The sequence below is a fragment of the Octopus bimaculoides genome, chromosome 15, assembly GCF_001194135.2.
Source record: "Octopus bimaculoides isolate UCB-OBI-ISO-001 chromosome 15, ASM119413v2, whole genome shotgun sequence".
Classification (NCBI taxonomy): domain Eukaryota; kingdom Metazoa; phylum Mollusca; class Cephalopoda; order Octopoda; family Octopodidae; genus Octopus; species Octopus bimaculoides.
This window is the reverse complement of record NC_068995.1, coordinates 32,646,085-32,661,498: the sequence shown is the minus strand read 5'-3', so window position 1 is coordinate 32,661,498 and position 15,414 is coordinate 32,646,085. Positions and strand designations below refer to the sequence as shown.

The following is a 15,414-nucleotide window of genomic DNA, read 5'->3' as shown; positions in this document are numbered from 1 at the left end:
TGTCATTGACAATTACTGGTGAAACTGTTAATGAGTTGTTGAATTATCACTGAAGACCAAACTTGTCTCTCTGTAACCTAATGACTATAGTTGGGTATTACAGGTTTAAAGAGTGAGGAAAATAGCAACTACAGGCATTCCAGATTTTCTTCATCTTCAGGTTGGGAGAAATTAATCACTTCTTAAATGAATATATGAGAAATATAAGCAACAATACTATGAGTGTGAGCTAATAAAAAGAGCCTCTAAGCAGTTGCTTGGTCTGCTGAAAATAGCAAAATACTCTTCCTTGTTTCATATCCTTCCCTCTTAAGTAACAAGGATACATTGGGCCATATAACCCCTGATCAGTAGTGGCTTGTGTATAGACACTGCACAACTGCAGCACCCCCTATTTCTACTCGATATTATTGATAGCATTCAATATAATGAGTCTGTTTTTCCTTAATTCTTTCTTTATACTTGTACATTATATAATTCTTAAGCTTAATGTCAGTAGCCATTCCCTAGTTTATGAAAAATATGCAAATATCCTTGTATAGGACTGTGCACTTTACAGTTCCAGCGAAGTGGTGTTTGGCTGTTGTGCACATACTCACATGTCTGAGATAGGAAGCTGCATGCTAGGGAGAGAGAGCACTGTGCTTCACGCAGTGCCGACCTTGGTGTGCTGGTCAAAGGTAATGTTTCTTTTTGACTCCATGTGTGTTGTATTTAAAAACGTATTTATATTCTTGAATGTGGTAAAGTGTAGAATTAGATTATTATCCTACTTCCAGCTACAGTGTTGCTGCCAGGATTTGAAAAATAGGGCAGATCCCCCCCCCCCCCTTATTTTGTGATTTTAGGGGTGATTTTTGAAAAACAAGGGGGAATTTGTGGCAGTGTTCAGTGAACAAATTAAACACACTACTCGGCAGTGGCTAAAACGAGAATCGATCAAGTTTTTGTATAAATTTTTCTTTTTATGTTTGTTTCCTTTTACTCAATATCAAAACAATGGCTAAAAATTTTCTGAAGCAGCAACTCCACTAATTTTATCTACGAGTCGCCACTACCCCTGATATACAAAAAGATGGGCTGGTCATGGTTGGAATGCCTCTCATCAATGTTTACTCAATCACTGTCGATCAGATGCTAAGTGTGTAGCCTTTAAGTATCTTGTTAGATACTCTGAATAAACTACAACTACTACATTTTATAATAACTGAATGACAAGACATGCTTGTTTTTGAATGTTACAAGCCATGTAACATTATTTTAATGAACTCTGCCATTCCATATTATGTTTTTGTAAATATCTTATTTCTTTCACAGCCCGGTTATGATGATATCAGTCAGGAATTTTTGGAGAATCCTTACAAAAAGAAATTTTTGAAAGGCAAGTATGATGCAAAGATATAAATCTTCCTATCTCCTTTTGTTTGTTCCCTTTTTTTAACACATCTTAATTTTTTGCTCTGTGTCTCTCTTCCTTTGTCTATTTTTATTCCTTAACCATTTAAAATTAATGGAGTACTACTGACTAGGCATATCTAAAGTTAATACCTTTTATTAACTATGTTTTTTGTTACTACAATCCACTAGTTTCCATGGAATCTATTTTCTTCTTTAATGCCTGTCTAAAAGACAGTTCTGAACACTTAGAAGGTAATATAAACTTATAACTTATTAGCAAAGAAGGAAATGCTACAATCACTCTAACATTTCACTAATTTAATTCCCCTTTCATCAATTTTGATATTTTATTCCATAATTTGTCTTCCATTAATAACATTTGGTATTTAAAGATATGAATTTTATAGTTTGTTGAGTTTTGATAAGAGGTATCATGGTTGAGTCCCCATGGTTCTGGCCAATTACTGGCCTGTTGTCTTAAGGGACAATAATGTTCTTGTTTTAGAGACTGTGTGGTTAAGAAGTTTGCCTCCCGACCATGTTGTTTTTCGTTCAGTCCTATTGTGTCACATCTTGGCAAGTGTTTTCTACTATAGTTCTGGGTCGACCACAGCCTTGTGAGTGGATTTGGTAGATGGAAACCAAAAAGAAACCTATTGCATATCTATGTGTGTGTATGTTCAAATGCATGCATGTATGTGTGTGAATGTTTGTGTGTATTTGTCTTGACATCATGATAATTGTAAATAAGTATCACCATTATACAAGTGGGTTCTTTGTTTCCAGTCTTCTATGGAAAAAAGTCAGGCCATGGGGAAATGTTACCTTGCTTGGAAACAGTTGAAGGTTGGTGACAGGAAGAGCATCCAACTGTAGAAAATTTGCTACATTGTATTTTGCCTGACCTGTGTAAGCATGGAAAAATGGTTGTTAAAACAATGATGAATCATTTGTCTAACTCTGGAATGTCACTCAAAGAGAGAATACTGATAGAAACATTGTGACTACAACACTGATAAACACATCAATATACTAATATTGTGCTTGGCTGCTTAAGGCAGCGAGCTGGCAGAATTGACAGCATACAGGGCAAAATGCATTGCAGCATTTTGTCTGTCTTTACATTCCAAGTTTAAATTCTGCCAAGGTGGACTTTGTCTTTCATCCTTTCAGGGTCAACAAAGTAAGTACCAGTTGAACACTGGGGTCGATGTAATCAACTTACCCACCCCTGAAATTGCTTGCTTTGTGCCAAAATTTAAAACCAATATTTAATTTTGCTGCTTAAGACAGTGAGCTGGCAGACTGGTTAGCTTGCTGGGCAAAATGCTTAGTGGCATTTCATCTGTCTTTATGTTCTGCTTTCAAATTCCACTGAGGTTGACTTTGCCTTTCATCTTTTTGAGGTTGATAAAATAAGTACCAATAGAGCAATGGGGTTGCTGTTACTGACTTACCCCCTCCTCTAAAATTGCTAGCATTGTGTCAAAATTTGAAACTATTATTGTTTTGCTGCAAATCATGGCAGTCCATGATGTGTTCCAAGAGTTTCTTGTCTCCTTCATCAAGCAGAAATATAGCCATCATGTAATTTATTGAATGTAGTGTAGAGCTATCATCATCATCATCCTTTAACATTCGTTTTCTATGCTGGCATGCGTTGGATGGCTTGACCAGAGCTGGCAAGCAGAAGAGCTCCAGTCTGATTTAGCTAAGTTTCTGTCGCTGGATGCCCTTCCTAATGCCAACCACTTTACAGTGTGTGCTGAGTGCTTTTAACATAGCACTGACACAAGTGTGTTCACATGGTTCTGGCATGAGTGTTTTTTACATGGCACCAGCACAGGGCTCTCACAAGCCAGTACTCTTCATTAGGAGAAACTATGAATAAACATAATTTTTTTGTGTGCAATCACAGCTTTAGATTGAATTGCAACAAGATATTATTGTTTTATAGTAAGACTAAATATATTTTAACTACACTAACTTGCTGTAACCATATATATATATTTAATAATAAGAGTAGAAATTGATATTAATCAATTAAAACCAGTGGTCCAGCATATTAAAAAAATCCGAAGATTAAAATTATATTACATACACAAATAAGAGGAATGACCAGCAAAAGTGGACTCCTATATGCTAGAAATAGATGCTGAACCATTGGTACGTAGGTTAATCGTTTTTTATTTAGTATTTTTTCATTTGTCTTGCCCTTTTACGGTCTGTCGTCTCGCTGAAATTTTACTGAGAACATATCCTTCGTGGTTAGATGATTCGGCATCTATTTCTAGCATATAGGAGTCCACTTTTGCTGGTCATTCCTCTTATTTGTGTGTATATATATATATATATATATATATATATATATATAGATAATATAGTTATGTATAAAACTAGTCGGATATATATTTACCAATAAATCTCTCCTCATTTTGCTTTCAGATCTTGTGCCATCAAAGAATTTAATAGATATCAACTGGTGGTCAGAAAACGTAAGATATTTTATTTTAGCTAATCTGTGTATAGTCCATGCTTAACTTTTCCAAATTCATTACTCTATAATGGTTACATACCACCTTCACCACTACCCACCACCATTAAGGATTGGCAGCATCATTAGAGCATTGGGGAAAGTGCATTTTTGTATTTCTATTCTTTAGCATTCAGATTACTCTGTCAAATGTAATGCTTATTTATTTACATTGTTTTTGAATTAATCATGCATTATCCCAGCTTTGAAATTTTGATGATATGATTTTATATTTGTAGAATAACACTGTAGAGTAGATGTGAGAAACCAGATCTGGCTGGTTTGAGCATAAAACAGGTAGAATACTTGGGCCAGATATGGTTGGTTTAAATGCTAAAGGGTTAACCAACTGCACACCTCACAAAAATTTCTAGTGTTGTGCCTATCTTAGAAATCATATTTTTTTTTGTTTTACAAAAGAAAGATATAAAATGAATTTGTTTCCTATAAACTCATGGGTACTCATCTGTTTGCTTTATGGTTGAAAAGTTAAGTTAAATGTTGATAGGTCAGTTTCTGCAGGATTTGTCCTAAGATAACATCTGTTATGGACTTGCTGTGTTAAAACTGCATTAAATATGAGAAAAAGTCAAAAATTCATCCTACTAGTGACCAGCAAGAGTGCCAGAGGCATTTGCATTTTGGGGCCTTTTCAAAGGTGAGTACTCACAGCCAGTCACATGAATGGACAAAAATTCATCATCTCTGATATGGGAAGAAGTGAGTAAACATTTACTGATTTTGTAAATAGCCACTACTCTAGTATTTATTGTGCTTTTAATACAAGTTCATAAGCAATGTTTCAGGATAAATGTTGCAGCAACTAGTCTATCAGCAGTGTGTATACATTGTGTATGATACATAGATGGCTATGTTAATTAAATACTACCTCAATTGCATATACCAAATTTTTAACCTAATTGTGTTACTCTCTTTTACTAACGTCTGGGTATGTGGGTATTTTGAAAATACCTTACAGAGTGATGGCCATGCTCTATATAGTTATGGGCTGGCCTTTGACAAGGTATAGTACCCATTCAACCACCCTGCCAGAGATGTGGTAAAATCATGGGACTGCAGTATGACAGATTGTGAAGAGGTAGCAGAAGAGCTCAAGTGAGCCAAAGGTGCTTCTTACATTGATGCTGAATGAGGGAATCCTAGAAGATGAATGGTCAGGGTTACCAATCTCTATCAAGAGAGTAACTACAACGCATCCATAGGAGCAGTGTTCATGATTGTGTAATCAGCTGATGAAAGATTCACTATGACTCAAGCTCCCAATTCAGATTCATAATAATGGAATTGGATGGAAACAGAGAGTCATGGGAATCTGTGAAAGCAGCATAAAAAACTCCCAAAAAACAACAACAAAAAATCCAACCTAATATGAAGTTCCTCTTTCTGAACCAAGACTATCTTAATTTTCTTTCTTTGTATATTGTTTATATTAGGCTTTAATTCTTGCAAGATGTCCTGGAGCTGTGAGCCTTGTTTCCACAAATACCCTGAAAAACTTACTTGGTGCTCATCCTGAATGGTTTGAACCTTCTCCCCGAGTAACAAGCACATATGAGGGAAGATTTCTAGGTCTAGAGGTAATATTTCTTGCTTTCTTTGTGTTGATGACTTTTTTTATTTTTTGACCAGCATTCCAGGCATGGCCATCCCATCGTTATTTTTGTACACTTTGCATCCAAGACTGCATTATTCAGTGTCCTTCATTGACTGCTTTTATATAGTGAGTAATTGTGTCTTTGGAGCTTGTTTCTCTCATTGGTTTGTTTCTTGCCTTCTCATATTGCCTGAGAGAGTGACTGAATCTAGTATATTACCTTTCCTTGTGGTTGTTTACTGTTGTGACTAGGTGGAGGTACTGTCATCATCATTATCATTTAGCACCCCGTTTCTATGCTGGCATCAATCGGATGAATTGTCTGGGTCTGATAGTCAGATGACTGCATCATGCTTCAATGTCTAGTTTGGCTTAATTTCTATGCCCTTCTTGGTACCAACCACTTTACAGAATATACTGAGTGGTTATTTTTCATGACACCTGCCACTAGTGCTGATCATCTCCTAACTTGCAAACTTAAGAGCCTAGAGTAAACCCTATGACTTAGGGAAAGTAGAAGAGAGAGCAAGAGTGATGATTCTTGATGCTGGGATGAGGGAAGGTAAGAGGAGAGGAACAGATTTATAGTTGCAAAAAGTAGTAATGGTGAGAGTAAAGAGTAATAGAGGAGTAGTCACTAAGGGGTGGGTGGAGCTATGACAGGGATCAGGGGCGAAAAAATTGACTGAAGCTTATTGAGAAAAGAAGGGGATAAAGTGGAAAGGTGATAAGGTGGGTTGTGTAGGGCCGTTCTGGGGCTCTCCTAGCTTATAAGAGTGAGTATTGCAGAAAGTGTGAGAGAAAGGGGACAGGAAGGCAGGGAGGGAGCAATAGGCTAAGGTGGAAAAGAATTTTGAGTGAGTCATTGAAGGTGAGGTGTGAGGGGTCATGAGGGTAGGCTAGTGGGGTAGAAATGAGAAGGGATGGTGAGGTGGTGGGGCGAGGGCTGTGATAAAAATGAGGCAGAAAGTGAGTGCAGCGAGAGAAAGAGATGCTGGAGGGTACCTCAGAAATAAGGGGAAGCAGAAGAGCAGAGTGTGGACGCTTCAAAAGCATCCCAGATGAGGGGGCAGTGGAGGGAGCCCAAATAGGAAGGAATTAGAGAGAATAGTGAGAGATGGATGGGTTAGAGGAAAACTGAGTAGGTGCAGCAAAAGAAAGAGTAAAGGGCATCCTAGAGGTGTAAGGGCAAGTAGTGATATAAGGATAAGAGAATGTGTTGGGTGGCAATAGAAGTAACTTGAAAGAGTGCTGTGAGTGATGAAGAGGTGGGTGTCATGGAAGGAGCAAGGATGAAAGATAATTGGGTGGTAAGATGGGTTTAGCACACACACACACACACACACACACATACAAGGGAGTGCTGAAAAGTTCCCTGCTTTGGGTAAAAGAAAATACAAGAGGATCAGTTAATTATGATTTTATTCAACATATTCCCCTCTCAGATTAACACACTTGTTGCAGTGGTCTTTCAGGTTTTCTAAGGCCTGTAACAGAACTTGGAAGTTTGGGCCTCCAACCAGGCCTTTTGTAATACCCTCAAAGACAGAAATTTTTCAGTACCCCCTTGTATGTTTTACAGCTTCTTAAACACTATTCCTGTGTTTTGCTATAGGTGAATGAGTCTTTTGTAACATCACCTATCACCAGTCAGTACAATCCTCTGTCACCTCATTCATGAGATGTAATATCTTCAGCCTAGCAGTTATCACTTTCATCTCGAGTCTTCTTTGATCACCCTTTTCCATAGGTTCCACTAATTTGACTGCTTGGCAGTTTTGTGTGGATCACGTGTTTGTACCAGTGTAGCCTCTTCTTTTACACATTGCACCTGATTCTTCTCATACCTAGTTTTTCTCTTAGGCTCATGTGTACTTTAGCATTCATTCACACTAACATTATACATCCATTGGAGCATGCTAGCTTCATTTCCTTCTAGTGTTTGTAGTTATTCTGCATTTAAGGCCTATATCTTGCTAACATTAGAATTGCAGTCTGCCTGACACTTGTATTGAGAGAAAAGACCTTTGTTGCCAGTAGCTGTAATATGTAATTGATAATGAGAAGGGCATCCAGCTGTAGAAACTCTGCCAAATCAGATTGGAGCCTGGTGTTGCCATCCAGTTTCACCAGTCCTCAGTCAAATCGTCCAACCCATGCTAGCATGGAAAGCGGACGTTAAACGATGATGATGATGAATGAATAATTAACTTTCCTAACCAGTTTACAGAGAGTACTATCTGTTCACATGTCAATGAATCACAGTGATGCTAGTGTGATAAGTATATATGTACTGAGGACATGTGAAGGCTTGAAAGAAATGAAGTCAGCATGCCCCACAGGATAGGTAATGTCAGTGTGCATATATGACAGATTTAAGAGAAAAACTGGGTATATGAAGCATCAGATGTAGTGTGCAAGAGAGAAGACTGCACTGGTATGGTCATGTGATGCACATGGATAAGGACAACTGCATCAAGAAATGCTGGTCTCTAATTTTGGAGTGAACATGTGGAAGGAACAGACCCAGGAAGATGTGGGATGAAGTGGTGAGAAAGGATCTTCAGATGTTGGGCCTCACTGAGGGAATGGCAAAGGACCAAGACTTCTGGCAGTTTGCTGTGCTTGAAAAGTCATGTCAAGCTAAGTGGAATCATGGTTGTCTTTGCATACAACATATCCTCTACATCCTTTTTTAGCTGAGTGATCCTAACCTTGTGGGCGTTGGTGCCATGTGAAAAACACCCATATCAGTGCCATGTAAAAGTGTTTGTGCTGATGTCACATAAAAACACCCAGTACACTCTGTAAAGTGGTTGGCGTTAGGAAGGGCATCCAGTCATAGAAACCATGCCAAAACACACGGAGCCTGGGCAGCTCTTCAGCTGGCCAGCTCTATGTCAAACTGTACAAGCCATGCCAATATGGAGAACAGACATTAAATGATGATGTACTGTAACCTTTTAGCGGTTGTCTATATTGTCTATCTAAATATTGACATGCAGAAGTAGAAACCATATATCCCAGCACCCTCTCTTGTCTGCCAACATGCTCACTATAGTTACCTCTTATGTACCGCTATTTCTCCCTCCCCACCACTCCTATGCCTTTTCATTTCCTAGTCCCTGAGCCAGTGTCCTAAAATCTCTCCAACTTCTCAAATACTACCCTCATTTGCTCAAGGAGGCTTTTCCCTTTTGCTCTTTTCTTGTTCTTTTCTGTTTTGTAAGGTACTTGGCAACCCCACTGCTACCAGTGACATGGGAAAAGCACCCAATACACACTCTAAAGTGGCTAGCATTAGGAAAGGTATCCAGCTGTAGAATCTATGCCAAAGCTTACATGAAGCATGATGCAACCCTGTGGCTCAGTGGATCCTGTCAAACCAGCCAATTCATATCAGCATGGAAAATGGAGGTTTAGTGATGATGACTGAAAACATTCGCTTGAGAAGGATTAGAAATGCACCAGATACTATGTATATGGACTAAATAAAAATTAGAAAAATGATTTGATACATGTGGAAACTTGTACATGCTTCTTCTATTAATATATAAACATTATGACAAATTCAAATACTCTTGCTTTGTATCTATTTCAGTGTTCTTGTCGTTTTGTGTCTAAGCGTCATGCATTGGCACAAAACAGTAGCGGTTCATCGTCTGATGATGAATTGTTTGAAGACAGTGATGATGATGAAGATATTTCTTGGATGAGAAAAACCTCTCAGTACACCAAACAAGTTCTATATTATGTTACAGACAATGAACGATTTCAACCACCACGAAAGAAACCAAAGTAAGTAAAAGTGTAATAAATCATTGATTGGACATTGCTAGTATTAGAATCAAAATAAGAACACAAATATTTCATCTACGTACAAAAGCATCTGTTTTGGTCATATACAGTATATGCAGTTTTACAATAGGTGCCACATCCCGCATATATTCATTGTCATCATCATCATTGTTGTTCAACATCTGCTTTCCATGCTGACATGAGTTGGATGGTTTGACTGAGGGCTGGCAAGCCAGAAGGCTGCACCAGGTTCCAATCTGATCTGGCAAAGTTTCTACAGCTGGATGCCTTTTTTAACGCCAACTACTCCGTGAGTGTAGCGGGTGCTTTTTACGTGTCACTGGCATGAGGGCCAGTGAAGCGGCACTGGCAACCACCATGCTCGAATGGTGTTTTTTTATGCACCACCAGCATGGGTGTTAGTCAGGCAATTGGTGGTAAAATTCTGCCTGAGAAAACCCATCCAAGACCTGCCAGCAAGGAAAAGTAGACGAGCATGGCTGTGTGGTAAGAAGCTTGTTTCCCAACTACATTGTTCCATGTTCAGTCTCCTTGGACAAGTGTCTTCTATTATAGCCTCAGGCCAACCAAGGCATTGTGGGTAGATTTGGTTGACGGAGGCTGAAAGAAGCCCATCATGTATATGTATATATTTATGTGTGTATCCACCTACCATCGCTTGACAACCAATGCTGGTGTGTTTATGACCCTGTAATTTAGCGATTTGGCAAAGGAGATCGATAGAATAAGTATTAGGCTTACAAAGAATGAGTCCTGGGGTCGAGTTCTTCGACTAAAACCCTTTAAGGCAGTGCTCCAGCATGGCTGCAGTCAAATAACTAAGACAAGTAAAAGAATAAAATGATGATGATGACAATGATGTACACACACACACACAGACACACACACACACACACACACACACACACACACACACACACACATCACAATCAAGATCATTCTTTTTATATCAGCTTCTTCTTTCTAGGTTGAACAAGATCTCACAGGGCAGTATTCTATGGCTTTCTTTCCTCATACTAGCCCTTAATTGTCTTTACATGTTGAAGTACTGAATTGTGGGACATATTGTTTAATTCAGGTCAGGTATGGGGGAATGCACCATTGCAGCAGATTGCTGCATCCACATTTGTTGGTATTTGCTTGGGTTGTTCTGTGCAATCCTTTGAGTAGCGTACCAGTCAGTCCCCATCTCCGCCAGATACTTCCTCATCTGCCGTGATCATGTGGTTGATCAACATGAGCCATCACCTCAGCTGGATTCTCGAAAATCAAGCATCATGACTAAACAGTCTGAGCTGACTGTCCTGTATCATACAAGTAACAGGATGCATCTCAGCTTCTGAGTAGAGTCATTGGTTGAATACAAAATCCGACCAATGATAACCCATAATTTTGTGAAGCTACCTAGTACCAAAAGAGTTCAGATGACTCCTAAGAACCCCAACAGTGTCCAAGTCTTGCAACTATACAGCTGGACAAGGAGACCAGAGATCTAAAGACCCGGACCATTGTCCTCTTGCTCAGATATTGGCAGCACCAAACACCCTTGTTCACCAGCAGTCTACTAAGTTTTTTTAAGCCTTCCGACTTAGAGCTAATGCTGCTATTGATCACACTGCTAAGATAAGTGAAGCAGTCAGCAACTTTGACATTTTCACCTGCAACAGAGACAAATGAGACGGAGTCCTCTCGGAAGGCAACAAAAGACTGGATCTTTGTCTAAAGTCAAGTGGTTCTGCTTCCTCACTCAGTGGAAAGAGAGCATTCCTTAAGTCCTTCACAGATTCAGCAAAAATAACCACACCATCAGCAAAGTCCAGGTCAGTAATTCTAGTTTTACCAATGAGTGCTCCACAACTTGATCATTTAGCCAAGCATCCAGTTCATGCAGATATTGAACAGAGTGGGATGGACTCCAGATTTCCCTGGAAAAAGATCAGATGTTGAGTCCCCAATTTAAACTGCACAGTAATATTACTTAATTGCTTGTGCAGTGTCAGTGTGGAAATAGATGTAGTCAAATACATGCACATATATATTTGTATGACTGTGTGTATATATGTATGTGTGTGTGTATAGTTCAAATTTACAGGAAACAAAAGATAAAGACATTGTCGTTATTCATATCCCACCAATGTAAACTTAACTTCTTTGTCCGTCTATGGTCGTTAAAATTGTATCATTAAAGATGTCATTTTCAGCAAGATTTCAATTTCTCTTGAGATCAGCAACATGTCTGCATAGCCTTGTGATAACTGGTGACAACTACATAGATGTCCAGTCAGCCATTGACCACCTCAATGTGTATGTATCACATGAGAGCATGATAATCAATGTAGCCGATACAAAGATTGCATCTGCAGGCACATCCCTTGAAGTAGCCCCTGTGATACCTTAGTATTACCCCTGCCATAAGCCAGAATAAAGATAAGATAGATTACATCGACTGGACACATGTTGCAGCGTTGTCATCAAAATTGGCTTTAGTCTAGGTCAGAGATTTGTGTAGCCACAAGAATTCACATTTACTTAGTTGTTTGACTATGAGAGTAGCAGACTTATACTAGTTGGAAGTCTTTGGTCATTTTTGCCGTCACTGAATCTTTTGTATTTGTCAAGCTGTGTCAGTCATCTGTGATCACTAAGTGTGATCAACTTCTGTTCTTCATGTTGTGGATTTGCTTTTTGGATCCAGCTCAACCCATCCTGGGTGAACACTGACAAATGTCTCTCACCCTCGTTGCGTGTATATCCTGTACAGTTCTATCAGATTCAAATTCTTGATTTGATAGATGGTTATCCACATAGGCAGATCTGATTGAAACCCTCTTCTATACTGCTGTTGGACTTCAACTGCATTTTCATACTTCTAGTAGAATTTTAAGATGAATTTCCTTTGTTTAAAGCTAAGTCTTGATGCTATTATTAATTCTGATGGGTGAAATCTGAAAAGAAAGAAGATTTGGGTTATCTGCTGTAGAAGTATATATCCATCTTTTTGGGTCACTCTGTGTGTGGTGTGTATGTGTGTGTATATATATATATATATATATATATATATATATATATATATATGTATGTATGTATGATTTAGTTCCAGCCATATAATTAGATGTACACTATGCAGCAAGATGTCTCTCATAATTTTGTATTTGAGCATGGTTGGCTTTGTTTTCCCAGGTGATATTAAGTTGTTTCAGATTTTCTTTGAAGGTGATGTACCATATCTTCTTGGATCTCCCTCTCTTTTTTCATCTCTCTGATGGTACTCACTGTATAGCTGTCTTGGGTATTTGTCCTGGCAGTTGGAAAAGTCTCGCTCTTCTTTGTGGCTCAATCTCTTACCTGGGCAGCATTATTTGCTAGAGAGGAATGAACAAAATCTGGGCCAATACTTCAAATAGCAACCATACAGAGATCCTGCTGTACCAGAGCATTATATATATATATATATATATATATGTATGTATGTATGTATATGTATGTATGCACACGCGTGCATACATATACATATATATATCAGTGGAGTGGGCAAAAGGTGTAACTTCTGATTTATTGTTATTTTCCCCTACCTTTTTGAGATCATTGCGTTGCATGTATTGCATCATCATTTTGTATTGCTACATTATATTTAGGAGTTGATCAGCATAGTTATTGTTGTTGAAGCTGAGTGAGTCTGAAACATAATCAGATGGCAGGTCCTCTTTTTTCAAAAAATGTTTCCTCAACTTTGACCTGATTGTAATTGAGGTTGTTAATAAAATATCTGGATAATTTTTGATATTTAACAATGAATATTCTTTTCTCCATTCGATTCCAAGTCAATTTTTTCCCCACACTAATGTCTAATTTGATAATTTCCAAGTTTTAAAAAATGAGTAATGACTAATTTCAGTAATTTCTTCTCTTTAACTGTTTGGTGTGCAGTTTAATCTCAATCACATTAGAAGAAAACCTCCACAATATGCTAGGGATTATTATAATAAGTATTATTAATAATAAGGCAAGAAAATGGAGAATTGAAGATGTATAGTTAATGAAGTAAAAATTTAAATACAGATAAATTTTAAAAAGTACAAAAGAAACTCAAAAACGTACATATATTTCGATTTGAATTTAAATTTAAACTATGATACAAATAAATTAAGTACACATCCTCAATTCTCCATTTTCTTACCTTATACATATATATAGATATATATATATATATATATATATATATATATATATATATACACACACACACACACATACACGGGATCGGGACAAAAGCCCCACAGTTTTTTCCTTTTTTAGAATTTTTAGTTGAATGTATCAACCCCAGAATTTTTTTTTATTTGTTATATTTATTAGATTGCAGCCAGATGGCTGTATGGAACCCAGAATTTTTTTTAAGCTTGATCAAAACCACTTCTGTGATATAATTCGTTTTTGTTTTTCTTTTTACTTGTTGCAGTCATTAGACTGTGGCCATGCTGGGGCACCACCTTGAGGAATCTTTAGTCAATTGTATTGAGCCCAGAAGTTTTTCAGATGATTTTCAACCAGCGCATGAAATTAAGCCTAGGTCTCTAGACGTACTAGAAATAGCAGCCAAATCTCTTGAAATCTTTTATACCCCCCCTCTGTTATATTTTTTGGTTATTCTTCGGTTTTTTTTTTTTTTACATTCCTGAAGTCTTTTTACTTGTTTCAATCACTGGACTACGGCCATGCTAGGGCACCGCCTTGAAGAATTTTTTGTCGAATGTATCGAATCCAGGTAAAAAAGTCACAGGGGTTTTGTTCGGATTCCATAAATTGTGACTTTTCTCCTATGACTTTATTACCAGCCACCATAAATTAATTGTGACTATTACTATGACTTTTTTCCTGTGACTTTATTACCGGTCACCAATATATCGACCCCAGAATCTTTTTTAAGTGATTTTCAACTAGCACATAAAGTTAAACCTAGAAGGTCTCTCCACATGCTAGAAATAACAGTCAAATCTCATAACTTTTTTCTTATAATTTCATGTAAGCAAAAACATAAATCGCGGTTGTAAAAAAAAAAATTTCCAAAATTCCAATTGGTTAATGTTTACAACTTGACCCGGAAACATTAACCTTCTAATTTAAGTAAGCAAAATATATTCAATAGAAAAACGGTGTCAAAACATCTATGTTCCTCACAGTAGTATGTTCTGTGTGTTTCAATTATTTCCTCGTTTTTAGAATAATTTTAAAGTTTGAAAGTGAAAATAAATCAGCCTTAACATAAATAATAGAATACAGAACACAAGACTCTTTACTACATATTGTCTGAATTCTAACAAAAGGAAAAGCATTTACTTCAAGAAATGTGTATAAACATAAAATCAATAAGAAGTACGCTTGAATGACTAGCATTCGGCGCCATAATTCTATTAAACCATCAATGGCCTGAGAAAGTGCAAAAGGTCAACTTATTCTCATTAATCTAAGTGCTGAGAGAAAACAAAAGACTTTAAAATGCTGATTTTTCTGCAATCAAAAATTCTTCTACCTGGTGCTCCAGCATGGCCGCAGTCCAATGACTGAAGCAAGTAAAAAGATTTTTAGAAAATGAAAAAAAAACCGAGGGGGTTCTAAAAAAATTTTTAAGAGATTTGGCTGTTATTTCCAGCACGTGGCTTCTAGGCTTAGCTTCATGTGCTGGTTGAAAATCATTAAAAACAATTCTGGGGTCGTTACATTCGACTAAAAATTCATCAAAGTGGTACCCCAGCATGGCTGCAGTCTAATAACGGCAACAAGTAAAAGGTGTGTGTGTTGGGGGGGGGGTCAATACGTTCAGCTAAAAATTCTTCAAGGCGGTGCCTCCGTCTAATGACTGAAACAAATAAAAGGTGAAAAAAACAAAAAAGTAATCGAAAAATATAATCGTGGGGCTCTTGTCCACTTTCACACTTTAACTATGGGGCTTTTGTCCTTCACTCATATATATATATTATTAGGACAAGGAACTATATTCTCTATGAATTTGAATGTCTTTAAATAAATAACATCTGGCGTTAGGAAGGGCATC

The 15,414-nt window shown here is 37.5% G+C and overlaps 1 protein-coding gene across 1 annotated transcript in view; it reads left to right on the top strand.

Moving 5' to 3' along the window:
* The window catches only part of LOC106878217 (NBAS subunit of NRZ tethering complex), a 132,994-nt gene that overhangs the window by 16,333 nt on the left and 101,247 nt on the right, over nt 1–15,414 (top strand). The window contains exons 11-14 of the mRNA XM_014927365.2: nt 1,318–1,381; nt 3,844–3,893; nt 5,386–5,529; nt 9,148–9,344. Coding sequence (XP_014782851.1) covers nt 1,318–1,381; nt 3,844–3,893; nt 5,386–5,529; nt 9,148–9,344 — 455 coding nt within the window. The remainder of the gene's footprint in view (nt 1–1,317; nt 1,382–3,843; nt 3,894–5,385; nt 5,530–9,147; nt 9,345–15,414) is intronic.